Source organism: Pan paniscus, chromosome 17 (assembly GCF_029289425.2).
Source record: "Pan paniscus chromosome 17, NHGRI_mPanPan1-v2.0_pri, whole genome shotgun sequence".
In the NCBI taxonomy this organism is placed as follows: Eukaryota; Metazoa; Chordata; class Mammalia; order Primates; family Hominidae; genus Pan; species Pan paniscus.
This window is the reverse complement of record NC_073266.2, coordinates 80859376-80874486: the sequence shown is the minus strand read 5'-3', so window position 1 is coordinate 80874486 and position 15111 is coordinate 80859376. Positions and strand designations below refer to the sequence as shown.

Sequence of the window (15111 nt, the reverse complement as noted above, 5' to 3'; positions counted from 1 at the left end):
TTCCTACAGAGGGGAGATTTCAAGTGCTAAGAATATTTTATGATTTTGTTTTAGGTTACAGGAGGTTCCAGTGGCATCGGGAAGTGCATTGCTATCGAGTGCTATAAACAAGGAGCTTTTATAACTCTGGTTGCACGAAATGAGGTAAGGCTTCTAGGTTCATTATTACTGACTTGCTTCTTCGACTTGAAATGAGTCAAAGAGGCTGTGCTAAACATCTTAGCATTCACACCTAGAAAGCGCTTCTTCCTTGATGTGAGATGTGTTTCCTGAACTACTGATTCTCTCTTGTATTTAGGCCAAACACTTCTCTGTTGAAATCAGGTCGGCCCCACAAGTATTTATTTAGTACCATTGGCATATTAGGCAACATCATCATAGATACTGCAGATCCTGAGATGGGAGAGGCCAAGGTCTAGTTTAAGGAGCACACCTGGCCATAGGAAGCCAGGGAGGGCCCTTGGCCAGGTCAGAAGTGCTGGAAGCAGTGATTCTGGAGCTGATACCTGAAGGTGTGTAGGTGTTTCTCTATAATTTTTCACTACGATTTGCTTAGGACGTGATATATATCTCTAGTGAAATCTATACACCATAGAGGAACCTCGTCCCTCCTTAGAAGTTTAGCAAAATGTGTTTTTCTGTATCAAGTCAACACAGAATCTGTTTTTATTTTTTGTCAGGGTTTGTTTTTGTCTTGCCAAAGTTGTTTTTAGAGCACAAAGCAGTGACACTGTGCACGTGAACTGTCATGACGTCCTCTTGCTCCCCATATGGGGACTGGAGGAAAGTGACCACACAGCTGGCTCGTCCACTGCTGCAATTCTAGTGCTTGGCATGTAGTACATGCTCAGACATGTTTGTTGAATGAAGAAATGAAGGGAGGAATGATGGAGTGCCTGGGAATGTCAGCATGGCATACTTCCATGGGGATCTTGGATTCACCCATGTGCAAGGAGGGTGATAGTATGGTAACTCCTCAAATGGGTGGAGGGCTGGACAGGACCCATTAGGAATGGCAGGCCAGGAAGGGCCTTGGGGGAAAATTTAAATAATGTCGCAGACTTAGTCTTGGACCTCTATAATTTCTTTTATTTTTTTCTTTTTTCTTGAGACAGCATCTCACTCTGTTGCCCAGGCTGGAGTGCAGTGGCATGATCTCGGCTCACTGCAACCTCTGCCTCCTGGGTTCAAGTGATTCTCCTGCCTCAGCTTCCTGAGTAGCTGGGACTACAGGCGCCCACCACCACGCCTGGCTAATTTTTGTATTTTTAGTAGAGACAGGGTTTCACCATATTGGTCAGGCTGGTCTGGAACTCCTGACCTTGTGATCCGCCCGCCTTGGCCCCCCAAAGTACTGGGATTACAGGCGTGAGCCACCACACCTGGCCTGGACGTCTATAATTTCTTTTGCAAACCAAGAAAGACAAAATTAGCTACCTTTTATTTATAGCTCGACTTTTCTAACAATGAATTTGCTTTGGCATTGAAGCCACCTTACATAAATGAAAACACAAATTTAATGAAATGGCATTTTGTGAGTTTTAAACACCAGTTTTGATGCAAGTAAATAAAAGTGGAGGCAGAGAAGGCCAGCATTTCAGGCCCCCAGGAGCTCACATGGGGCCCTTGCATTGCTAGAAATGAATGAACTGAATGAAGAACCTGTGGTGTTGAGTAATTCATTCTTTTTTTTTTTTTTTTTTGAGACGGAGTTTTGCTCTGTAACCCAGGCTGGAGTGCAGTGGCGCTGTCTTGGCTCACTGCAACCTCCACCTCCAGAATACCTGGGATTACAGGTGTGTGTGACCACACCTGGCTGATTTGTGTGTGTGTGTGTATATATATTTATATATATATAAAATATATATTTTATTATATATAATATATATATCTTATTATATATATTATATATATATATATTTTTTTTTTTTTTTAGTAGAGACAGGGTTTTACTATGTTGGCCAGGCTGGTCTCAAACTCCTGACCTCAAGTGATCCACCCACTTCGGCCTCCCAAAGTGCTGGGCTTACAGGCGTGAGCCACTGCGCCCGGCCTCACTGTGTCACCCAGGCTGGAGTGCAGTGACACAATCTCGGCTCACTGCAACCTCCGCCTCCCAGGCTCAACCAATCCTCTCACTTCAGCCTCTTGAGTATCTGGGACCACAGGTGCTCGCCACCATGCTTGGCTAAGTTTTTGTATTTTTGGTAGAGACGGGGCTTCACCATGTTGCCCAGGCTGGTCTCAAACTCCTGAGCTTGGGTAATCCACTCACCTTGGCCTCCCAAAGTGCTGGGATTACAGGGGTGAGCCACCATGCCTGGCTGAGAAATTCTTTCTTTTCTAATGTAATTTTTAATTCCAGTCTTTGCAAAGTCAAGCTGTATGTATCTTTAGTCATAGGACAATATTATTTCATTATAGACATATTCAGGTTTAGAAACTCTGCATGCCTTTTGGAAGAATTCGCCTCTCCTTTGGTTCCTCTCTATTGCATGATATTATTTAAGTTACTTTTTACAGCAAATTAAGATAATCTGATATCTGTTTTCTTGAGACTAAGTAAAACAAACAAAATTAGGACCTTGGAAGAATTACATAATTACACGGGTAACCTTGCTTAAGAGTATTTTATAGTAGCCAGGCCTAGTTTACCCAGTCTATCCAGAAAGTGATTCTTACTATGTTTGGGTTTATAGTAGAAGAAGAAAATATTGGGCAAAAAGCAGTATTGACAGGGAGTCACACATACCCTCAACTTTGGGGAGCAGTGCATATTAATAGAGTTGTTCTTGTCTTATATCACAACTACATAATAAGACATTTATTAGAACTGTAGAGTCAGCCTCAGCAATTAGTACTGTTAACTGGGATTTTGAGGTTTATCTGTTTTTCTATTATCTTTCTCTAATTAATTTTCAAACTTTTATCACTTATTCATAGCTTAACATACTTCACAACTTCTTTCTTTCATAGGCTGTGGCCCAGTCTGTCTATGCAATGTAGATACTGTTTTGTGTGTTTTCTGGAATTTAATACATACATATAGAAATAATTGCTTTTTTTCTCTCCTTTGCAATAAACGGACATGCATATAGACAATCATCACGACTAATTATTCTGTATTGCTTCCAGGATAAGCTGCTGCAGGCAAAGAAAGAAATTGAAATGCACTCTATTAATGACAAACAGGTAAATCTCTGTCTTCAGAATGCATTTTCTGTATAACTCAGCACAGCTGTATAAAGGAAAAACAGAGTTACTTCACCTGTGAATAGTTAATTGAAAGCATATATGTACTGTTTTTTAAAAGGTGGAATTGTTTGAATGGTCTAGTAACTCAGAATATCACACACACGCAAAATGAATAGACTCCCACACACATTCATATCTACAAATGGTCAAATAACAGAATGTTTTACTGGCAAATAATTTCATTTTAATTATTTATTTAAATGAACTTTATACAAATGCTTAAGAGGAAAGGAATATTTAAAATTTGGTTATGGAATTTTTGATGAATAAAATGCTATTTATATTTCAGTATAAAACATAATAACAAATTAATAATCACACACCCATCACCCAGCCTAAGAAGTAGAAATGATCAGGGTCTCTGAAGCCCCCACAGCAGCCTTGTCCCTCTTTTCTTACTCCTAGAGGGGCAAATGCCAACCCGATTTTTGGTGTTAATCCTTTCTTTGTTTTTCTTTTCTTTTTTCTTTCTTTTTTTTTTTTTTTTTTTTTTTTTTGAGGCAGTGTCTCAATCTGTCATCCAGGCTGGAGTGCAGGGGTGCAATCTCAGCTCACTGCAGCCTCGACCTCCTGGGCTCAAGCAATCCTCCCACCTCAGCCTCCCTAGTAGCTGAGATGATAGACACGTGCCATCATGCATGGCTAATTTTTGTATTTTTGGTAGAGATGGGGTTTCGCCATGTTGCCCAGGCTGGTCTTCAACTCCTGGGCTCAAGCAATCCGCCTACCTCTGCCTCCCAAAGTGCTGGTATTATAGGAGTGAGCCACTGTGCCCTGCCTCTTTTTCTTTTTAATTTTACCATATATGCACATAACTCTAAATAATAATATATTGTTTAGTTCTTTTTTTTTTTTTCTTTTTGAGACGGAGTCTCTCTCTGTCACCCAGGCTGGAGTGCAGTGGTGCCATCTTGGCTCACTGTAACCTCCACCTCTCGGGTTCAAGCGATTCTCCTGCCTCAGCCTCCTGAGTAGCTGGGATTACAGGTGTGTGCCACCACACCCGGCTAATTTTTTTTGTATTTTTAGTAGAGACAGGGTTTTACCATGTTTGTCAGGCTAGTCTCAAACTCCTGACCTCAGGTGATCTGCCTGCCTTGGCCTCCCAAAGTCCTGTGATTATGGGCGTGAGCCATCATGCCTGGCCAATATACTTAGTTCTACTTCTTTTATTATATCATTCTTATTTTTTAACAGCTTTATGAGATATAATTTATATACCATACAGTTGACCCATTTAAAATATATAATTCAATGATTTTTAATGTATTCATAGAGTTGTGCAACTGTCATCAGAATCAATTTTAGAATGTTTTCCTCACCCCATGAAGAATCTCCATGTGTATTAGCAGTCACTTGCCATTTCCTCCCAGCCTCTTCTCAGCTAGGCAGTCACTCATCTACTTTCTTTCTCTATAGGTTTGTATAACTTCCTTCTTTATGCTTCTTATGCAACTTGATTTCTTCACTCAATATTATTATTATTTATTTCTTATTTATTTATTTATTTTTGAGATGGAGTCTCGCTGTGTCGCCCAGTCTGGAGTGCAGTGGCACAATCTCAGCTCACTGCAACCTCTGCCTCCTGGGTTCAAGCCTCAGCTTCCTGAGTAGCTGGGATTACAGGCGCGCGTCACTACGCCCAGCTAATTTTTGTATTTTTAGTAGAGACAGGGTTTCACCATGTTGGTAAGGCTGGTGTCGATCTCCCAACCTCGTGATCCGCCCACCTCAGCCTCTGAAAGTGCTGGGATTACAGGTGTGAGCCACCATGCCCAGACCACTCAATATTATTTTTTAGGCCAGGTGTGGTGACTCATGCCTGTAATCCCTACATTTTGAGAGGCTGAGACGGGCAAATCAGTTGAAGTTAGGTGTTTGAGATCAGCCTGGACAAAGTGGTGAAACCCTGTCTCTACTAAAAATATAAAAAGTTAGCTGTGCCTGTAATCCCAGCTACTCAGGAGGGAGGCTGAGGCAGGAGAATCGCTTGGATCTGGGAGGCAAAGCTTGAGGTGAGCAGAGATTGCACCGCTGTACTCCAGCCTGGGTAACAGAGGGAGACTCCATCTCAAAAAAAAAAAAAAAAAAAAATATATATATATATATATATATATATGTATGTATGTATATATATGTGTATATAATTTTAAAAATTCATTTATGTTGCTGCATAAAGTTGGAGTAAATTTTTTTTTTTTTACTGCTGCGTAGTATTCTATTGTATGTATAGACTACATTTTGTTCATCAGTTCAGCAATTGGTGGATATTTAGGTTGTTCCCAGTATTTTTGTTAGTTTGTTTTGTTTTTTACTATTAGAAAAGCTTTCAGTATTCTCTTTGTGCACGTGTGCAAGAATGGTACATACCCAGAAATGGAATTGCAGAGCTGTAGTGTATGCAGTTCTTCAACCTCACCAAAGTGGTTAAGCTCCCACAAGTAGGAATGCGGTTTCTATTGTGCCACATCCCTGCCAATACTTGGTTTTGACAGACTTTTTACTTTTTGCCTTTCTGATGAGTTTTGAATAGTATTTCACTGTGGTATTCATTGACTTTTTCCCTTCTAGAATGTTAGAGATCTTTCCATGTGCATTAAGTAAATTTGCCTTAAATTGCTGCAGCCTAGGATTGAAGTACACCAGAGCTTATTCCATCAGGTCCCTGCTATTGAGCTGTTTCCATTCTTTTTATTTTATTTTGTATTTTTATTTTTGCAATTGCAGTCTGTGCTGCAAGTAAAAATCCTTGTGTACATCTTCTGCACATGTGAGTTTTTCTCTAGGACTGTGGTCTTTACCCCCTTCTCTGAAGCCCACAAGCACTGGAAAAACACCAGCTCTGTAAATTGCCCCGTTTTTTCCCGTATTCCTGTAATATCTGATAGAGGAAGGAGTATGGTGTGAAGTCATGGAGTCAGTGTTCAGGGCCAAGGCCAGTCTTGCCTGCTGCCAACATTGTCTCTGCTCTGGGCTTCCTCATCATGACACCTTCTACCTCTTCATCTACCAAAGGACTTTAGGTCAGGTGGAAAACTTATCTTTCACATCAAGGAAGGGAGATAGGGCTGGGGCAGCGAGAATGAGCTTGATCCTTCTTCTGCCCTGCCAGGCTTCTAGGGACCTTTTGTGTGTGTGTGTGTGACTTGTTAACATTTTTTTTGTTTTGAGATTTCACTTGTCTGTGGCATAGATTTTATTAGTAGTAACTGATCTAATACTGCATAAAAAGGCTTGTTTTAAAATTAATCATATGATTACTACTGCCTTTTTTTTTTTTTTTTTGAGACGGAGTCTCACTCTGTTGCCCACGCTGGTGTGCAATGGGCATGATCTCAGCTGACTGCAGCCTCTATCTCCCAGGTTCAAGCAATTCTTCTGCCTCAGTCTCCTGAGTAGCTGGGATTATAAGTGCCCACCACCACGCCAGGCTAATTTTTTGTACTTTTAGTAGAGGCAGGGTTTCACCATGTTGGCCAGGCTGGTCTCAAACTCCTGACCTCAAATGATCTACCTGCCTCGGCCTCCCAAAGTGCTGGGATTATAGGCGTGAGCCACTGCGTCTGGCTGATTACTACTACCTTTAAAACAATGTTTTCTATCTGAGGATGTTGGGATAAAATCCACTCTAGGTATACATTACAACCAAGGGCAACCCCTCTAGACTAGAATGCTGCAGGTTATATTTGCAAAGAGGGCTGTTTCCTTTTCTTAGGAATTTTGATCATTTGGACAGGATTCCTTCTTGAATCAGCACTGAGGCCCTTATATGGAATATTTCCATCACTTCCTAGGGTTGGCCTGTGCCCTTTCACAGTTCCTTCCATCCTCCATGCCTGGCTGTGGGCAACCCCTGATCTGCCTTCTGTCACTATAGATTAGTGGCATTTCAAGAGGAGCATTTACATATTTTTAAAAAGATTCCTCAGAGTTTTAACTCCAAAAGCTGCCAAGAAAATTAGATTCTGCTAATTGCATCATCAGCAAACACTGAAATCTGTTCATTCAATATTGGCTTCCTTTTGTATTCAATGAATTGTCTTTTCTTTAAAAAATATCTTTAAGAAATAGTTTGGTACCTGCAAAACTTTGATCACTTTTTTTCTTTTTTAACAGGTGGTGCTTTGCATATCAGTTGATGTATCTCAAGACTATAACCAAGTAGAGAATGTCATAAAACAAGTAAGAGGTTGGGCTAATTGGAATTCACCAATGTGCTTGACTTTTGATTTGTTCTTGCCATTTTGCTATGTGGCTTGGAATGGACACAACTTCTCTATAGGTTTAATAGTTTTGTAAATTTTATTTATGAGCATGGATTTGCTGCTGAGTGGTTTTTCTTCTCTGTTTCTTAATGCCTGCTCTGCTACATTTTTCTAGGCACAGGAGAAACTGGGTCCAGTGGACATGCTGGTAAATTGTGCAGGAATGGCAGTGTCAGGAAAATTTGAAGATCTTGAAGTTAGTACCTTTGAAGTAAGTAAAAATGTTTGCTCACTGCAGTAGCACATATACTAAAAGCAGAGCAAGCCACGGGTAAAAGCTTTAAGAATCAATTAGATGAATGCATTCAGATGTCCATGGAAGCTTTAGAAGACTCTAGAGGAAGGCTGAACAAGGTGAAGCTGAACAAGGTTTTCATCCCAGTGTCAGGACCATTGAAGCTTAAGAGTTTAGACATTTTACAGCTGAGAAAACCAGCTAAAATGGGAATGGACCTTCTAATCTGACACAGATTACTGTAGCAGTTCACTGAGGTCATATTTTCAAGAGAACACTTTGTAACCTAAGAGATGCCGGATGTTCCTATCAAACATCAGTATTATTAACAAGGAGAAACCAAAAAAGTTGAAGGACAGACTCACTAGAGTTCTCAAATCAAGATAAAAAGATACTGCATCTTATTGATGTTTCTATTTTTAATCAGGTTTACCAAGGAACTTCTCTTGGTAATTTATTTCAGCACCAAAGAAATGAACACTACATTTGAAATTTTTATTTTTTCTTTTTTTGAGATGGAATCTCACTCTGTCGCCCAGGCTGGAGTGCAGTGGTGTGATCTCAGCTCACTGCAACCTCCACCTCTCAAGTTCAAGTGATTCTCCTGCTTCAGCCTCCCTAGTAGCTGGGATTACAGGCACATGTCACCACACCCAGCTAATTTTTTTAATTTTAGTAGAGATGGGTTTCGCCACGTTGGCCCGGCTGGTCTCAAACTCCTGACCTCAGGTGATTGGCCCACCTCTACCTCCCAAAGTGCTGGGAGTATAGGCATGAGCCACCAGGCCCGGCCTGAAATGTTTTTAAAATGGAAAACGTTTTTTAGTTGCCATCGCATCAACAATCTTTTTCTTCCTTTTTTTTGAGACAGAGTCTTGCTCTGTCGCTGAGGCTGGAGTACAGTGGCACGATCTCGGCTCACTGCAACCTCTGCCTCCCGGGCTCAAGCGATTCTCGTGCCTCGGCCTCCCGAGTAGCTGGGACTACAAGCGCCCACCACTACGCTCAGCTAATTTTTGTATTTTTAGTAGAGACGGGGTTTCACCATGTTAGCCAGGCTGGTCTGGAACTCCTGACCTTGTGATCCATCTGCCTTGGCCTCCCAAAGTGCTGGGATTACAGGTGTGAGCCACCGCGCCCAGCTTAAAATCTGAAACTGAGTACCAACATAATGCTCAAAGGAAATGCCTCTTAGAGCATTTTGGATTTCAGATTTTCAGATTAGGGCTGCTGAACCAGTAAGTACAATACAATATTCCAAAATCCAAAAAAACCCCAAATCCAAAACACTTCTTGTTCCAAGCATTTTGGATAAGGGACACTCAACCTGTACCACAGTTGATGCATTTTCTAATGATAGGAAATGATTTTTATTTAAAATGAATTCTATCTCAGTTATATGTTTGCTTTATTATTTTCAGTTTTTATTGAAGTTGACATGCAAGTAAAATGCCTGTACACAGGCTGGGCGCGGAGGCTCATGCCTGTAATCCCAGCACTTTGGGTGGCCAAGGTGGGTGGATCATTTGAGGTCAGGAGTTCAAGACCAGCCTGGCCAGCATGGTGACACCCCGTGTCTACTAAAAATACAAAAATTAGCCGGATGTGGTGGCAGGCACCTGTAGTCCTAGCTACTTGGGAGGCTGAGGCAGGAGAATTTCTTGAACCTGGGAGGCAGAGGTTGCAGTGAGCTGAGATCACGCCCCTGCCCTCCAGCCTGTGCAACAGAGCGAGACTTCATCTCAAAAAAAAAAAAAACTAAAATAAAATGAAATGCCTGTACACAGTACTTTGGCATGAGTGAGAATTAAGCACGTCCTGTGTGACTCCACCAGGCAAGGACTGTTGGAACTTGCACCTGGTTTCTTCTGGACTTTTCTCCCTGTGTCTTTTCCCTTTGCTGATTTTGCTTTGCATCCTTTCCCTGTAATAAGTCTTAGTCCTGCGTAGGACCATCTGCTGAGAACTTAGACCTTTTAGTGAATCATCAGCCTGGGCGTGGTCTTGGGGAATCCCAATACTTTTCCTTTAATTTTCCTTTTCAGTGGTTTTCTTTGTGGTTTCTTGGTGCTGTCTCCCTCTTATCTCCCTGTAGATGTTAAGGAGAATTCTTTTTAGGTATTCTTTTGTCCTTCATTGTCTCTGCTTTGTATGTGTGTTTACTTTCTCTTAGAGGCCAGTGGCTCTGTCTTTGGTGTGAGAGACTTCACTAGAAGTCTGGAGGCCCTTGGCTGTGTTTTCACATTTCAGAATCAGGCACTAACAAGGTGATTAGGACTTCTGCGCTTGTTTGTGGACCTATTTGACAATGGATCCTTTGGAAGGGTGATTGTGTGGTCATATCTGTGGGTGTAGTTTCAATGTCATTATCTGTAAATCTTTTCTCTTGGGTTGGTCAGAAGCCCTGAGGAGTGTCCTCCAGCCTCCTGTGAGGATGAAGCTGGGGAGTGTGTTGGTGTCTTCGTGTGTGCCGTCTAGACAGACTTTCCCTTAAACCTCTCTCTTTATCTAGACTTACTGTCCCTAGAAACAGAACCTCCAGTCTCCTGCCAGGCTGGAAGAGGGGTACAGATCTACCCTGTGGAGAGGGGAATAACATCTAAGATCTAACTGCCTTTTTTTTTTTCATTGTCCTACATTATTTTTTTAATTTGAAGTGAAATTCATATAACATAAAATTAACTGTTTTTAAAGTGAGCCATGCAGAGGGATTTAGCCTATTCACAATGAGGTGCAGCCACCCCCTCCGCCTAGTTCTAAAGCATATGCATCACCCGTAGGGCAGCCCTCACCTGGTAAGCAGTTGCTCCCCATCCCTGCTCACCCCCACACCCAATCTCTGACAACCACCAATCTGTATTCTGTCTCTGGTCATTTTGTATGATTGGAATCATGATATGTGCACTTCTGTGTCTGACCTCTTTCTCTTAGCATCAGTTTTTGAGGCTCATCCACATGTAGCATATATGGGTGCCTCATTCCTTTTTATAGGGTGGTGATATTTCTTTGTATGGATCGACCACATTCTGTTTAGCTATTCATCATCGATGGCCATTTGGGCTGTGTCTAGCTGACTGCTTATTAAATAGACTCTTAGTCCCTACTCCTGTCTCAGCCCCATGCCAGCCCACCCTTCCCTCCACCCCAGAGACTCTTACAGCTGGAGCCTTTTGGGGTTCTGTGGTAGAATCTGGCTTTTTAGTTTCTCCACTCCCCGCTTAGCATTTAGTTTTTTGTGGTCTGCTAAGTTAGTTATCCCTCCTCAATCTGTTCTTCAGCTTCCAAAAGGTTATTGCTGTTATTTTTATTCTTATTTTCTTTGTTCTTGTGCGTTCTTGCCTTAAAAAAAATCTCTTTACGGAGATTTTAGTAAGGTTTCTAAAGGGAGCCGAAGTAAACACAGGCGTTCAGTGTGCCGTCTTTTTTCAGATATTCTTTTAGAACTTTCTTTTTTTTTTTGGAGACGGAGTCTCACTCTGTCACCCAGGCTGGAGTGCAGTGGCTCAATCTCGGGTCACTGCAGCCTCCACTTCCCAGGCTCAAGCAATTCTCCTGCCTCAGCCTCCCGAGTAGCTGGGATTACAGGTGCCCAACACTACGCCTGGCTAATTTTTTTTTATTATTATTTTTTTATTTTTAGTAGAGTCGGGTTTTCACCATGTTGGTCAGGCTGGTCTCGAACTCCTGACCTCAGGTAATCCACCTACCTTGGCCTCCCAAAGTGCTGGGATTACAGGCATGAGCCACCGTGCCCAGCTTAGAACATTTTTATTATCAAAACAATATTATGTTATGAAAACACACTTTTGGAAAAAAAAGAGAATCCCAGCATCCTAACTCAGTCACTTATGATCTTCTGTATTTCCTTGGTCTTCCCTCTGAGCATGTGTACTTTTACTTAACCTTTGAAGTAATTACAGTTACAGCATATATACAGTCTAGCTTCTGCTTTTTAAACTTAAATAGCATAGATATTTTTCCCTGTCACTCCCAGTGTTTCTGGTCATCATTTAAAACAATTATCTAGGCCAGGTACAGTGGCTCACACCTGTAATCCCAACACTTTGGGAGGCCGAGGCAGGCAGATCACTTGAGGTCAGGAGTTCGAGACCAGCCTGCCCAACATGGTGAAACCCTATCTCTACTAAAAATACAAAAAATTAGCTAGGTGTGGTGGCTGGCGCCTGTAATCCCAGCTACTCGGGAGGCTGAGGCAGGAGAATCGCTTGAACCCAGGAGGCAGAGGTTACAGTGAGCCAAGATCACGCCACTGTAATCCAGCCTGGGTGACAACAGCGAAACTCCATTTCAAACAAATACAAACAAACAACAATAAAAAAATCTAATATTCTCTTGAATTAAGATATTATGATTGTATGTTCATGTTCTGTTCATAATATGAAAAAAAATTATGATTGATCTCAAGTTCCACAATTGAGGTATTTAGTTATTTACATGATGATCTAATACTTTTACAAATATTTGAATATTTGAAACATTTTAATGCAAGTATTATTAAATTTTTGAGTTAAAATTTAAGGTTTTTAAGAGCTCAGGCTGGGCGCAGTGGCTCATGCCTGTAATCCCATCACTTTGGGAGGTCAAGGCAGGAGTATTGCTGGAGCCCAGGAGTTCAAGACCAGCCTAGGCAAAATAAAAGGACCCTGTTACTACAAAAAATACAAAAATTAGCTGGGCGTGGTGGCATGTGCCTGTAGTCCCAGGTCCTCAAGAGGCTGAGGCAGGAGGATTGCTTGAGCCCAGGAGATTGAGACTGCAGTAAGCCAAGGTTGCACCATTGCACTTCAGCCTGGGTGACAGAGTGAGACCCCGTCTCTAAAAAAAATGATAATAGTAAAAAAGCAAAAAATAAATAAATAAAAATTAAAAGCTTCCAAGACAAAGAGAAAATACACTATTAGTACTCTTACCCATCATAATGGGAGAGCCACTGGTTCTTGAGGTCCAGGGCTGTGCTAGCGCTTAACTTGTGTTTTCTCTTTTAATCTTTGCAACAGCCCTATGTGGTCATACCCATGTTGACCTTGTTTACAGCCAAGAAAATAAGTAGAATGTCTGACTTTCTTATTCATCATCAAATAGGCAATAAATGGGAGACCCAAGGCTTGAAACCAAAACTTTTAATCACCCTCCTACTCTGTGTTTTTTTTATAGCTTAGAACTAATAGGGCTACAAATACTTGGAACCTCTTTCCTAAAACTGTCTTTCAGAAAGTACTACCCGCAAACATGCAGTATACTTTTTATAAGGAGAAAACTAACTTTGACCAGTTTTCAGGAAAAACATTAACTGCTGTCATGGTCAGAATGCAAGACTAGACTGAAACAGTCTTCACATGGTAGGTCCTGAGTCTTCAAATGCTAGGTCTCAAATCACATTTCATTTATATCATCATGTCATCATTCATTCATTCAGCAAGCCTGTTGAGCTTCCCAGTCACTTGAGCTTGCATTGAAGAACTGAAATCCAGAAAGCAGACTAAATTCTCCATGTGCACAGCCTTGAGGCTTTTGACCTCATGTGGCGTCTTTGTTCCCTGCAGAGGTTAATGAGCATCAATTACCTGGGCAGCGTGTACCCCAGCCGGGCCGTGATCACCACCATGAAGGAGCGCCGGGTGGGCAGGATCGTGTTTGTGTCCTCCCAGGCAGGACAGTTGGGATTATTCGGTTTCACAGCCTACTCTGCATCCAAGTTTGCCATAAGGGGATTGGCAGAAGCTTTGCAGATGGAGGTAAAAGTTATATTCATTTTTGTATTTATTCCTCTCCGCTCGGCAGTATACATTCCGCTTTAGTTTTATAGCTTCTTTACATGTGTTGTTGTATTAAATTAGAGATTTTTAGGTTTGACATTGGTGAAAGAGAATTGGCTCAACCCTGAGTTTTGCAGTTAACATTTTTTCATTGCATGAAGACTATAGTTAACGACAGATGCAAAATGGTAATGGGATTTTTGCTTGTTTAACTTAATACACAAAATATTAGTAATATCTTCATAGTGTTATTAGTCTAATACTGTGTGAATGTGAGTAAGGTTAACCAGATATTTTATTTTATAGAGACTTTTCTTTAACAAGAAGTTTGTCCTTATGACTGAATAATACATGAAATTAGGACATGTTTGAGGGAAGAGCTTGAATCAGCTGCTGATTTTTAGCTTTTAGACAAGTCATTTAACTTGCTCTCAGTTTCCTCATCTGTAAAATGGGAGGGTTGGAATAAAGCAATAATTTGACTCTCCCAATATTTATATTTTTATATCTTAAAGAATTGTTGGGAAAATGAATGCTTTTTATTTACATAGTTAATGGAACATTTTGTGGAAGAAGGATGTAGTTAGGATTTGCATCAAAATAGCGTTTGTCATGATGAGCGCAACTTTACACCTCAGCTGCTTGAAGCCGACTTCCACATTATTGTCACACAGGAATGCTTAGAGAGCATCACATATGTATCTACCCAAAAATCACATGCTGAAAAAGGCAAGGGAGAGTTCTTTCTATTGCTCTGTACAGTCGTCCCCTCTTATCCGCAAGGGATGTGAGCTAAGACCCCCAGTGGATGCCTAAAATGTTAAGAGCCCAGAAGAGTATTCACTGTGGCCAACCCTCTTATAGTAAGAGTGTGCTTTTGGGAATCCTGGTTGATGATTTAGATCAGGGGTTGACAGAACTTTCACCAAAGGGCAGACAGTATATATGTTAGGTTTTAAAGGCTGAATGGTGCCTAATACAGCTACTTAAGTCGGCTATGATAGCAGGAAAGCAGCCTTACTAGACAATGTGTAAATGAACAATTGTCACTGTGTTCCAATAAAACTTTACTTATAAAAAACAGGCAGAGGGCCAGATCTGGCTCATAGGCCATAATTTGCTGACCCCTGTTTAGATGACGCCCATAAGAGACCTTGATGGTGTGTGATAGAGCACCACATTGGTGAGATATGGGACGAGTGTTGCAGTACAGATGAGCTGCTGGGACAGCGACAGTCCTGATGTGCCACGTAGGGACTGATAGACCATGCCATTCTCATACCATAGGAACCAGCCACAGATTTTATTGTTATCAACTGGCCTAATACTCTTAATAATATATCGTGATAATATGCTTAGCCAATAGGACACTGATGGCTGTGAAATTTCAAACAAGAATACTGGTGTTTCTTTTGAAGTTTTTAACTTTGAAAAGTCCTTTTGTGAATAACTGTTTTATTTATTTTTATTTTATTATTTTTTTTTACAGACAGCGTCTCTCTTTGTTGCCCAGGCTGGAGCGCAGTGGCACAATCATAGCTCACTGCAGCCCTGAGCTCCTTGGCTCAAGTGATCCTCC

At 41.3% G+C, this 15111-nt stretch overlaps 1 protein-coding gene across 2 annotated transcripts in view; it reads left to right on the top strand.

Moving 5' to 3' along the window:
• Positions 1–15111, top strand: part of KDSR (3-ketodihydrosphingosine reductase) — a 37875-nt gene that overhangs the window by 4212 nt on the left and 18552 nt on the right. For both annotated transcript variants that reach the window (XM_034943913.3, XM_034943914.3), the window contains exons 2-6: positions 55–144; positions 3136–3192; positions 7372–7437; positions 7636–7731; positions 13320–13511. In XM_034943913.3, coding sequence (XP_034799804.1) covers positions 55–144; positions 3136–3192; positions 7372–7437; positions 7636–7731; positions 13320–13511 — 501 coding nt within the window. The remainder of the gene's footprint in view (positions 1–54; positions 145–3135; positions 3193–7371; positions 7438–7635; positions 7732–13319; positions 13512–15111) is intronic.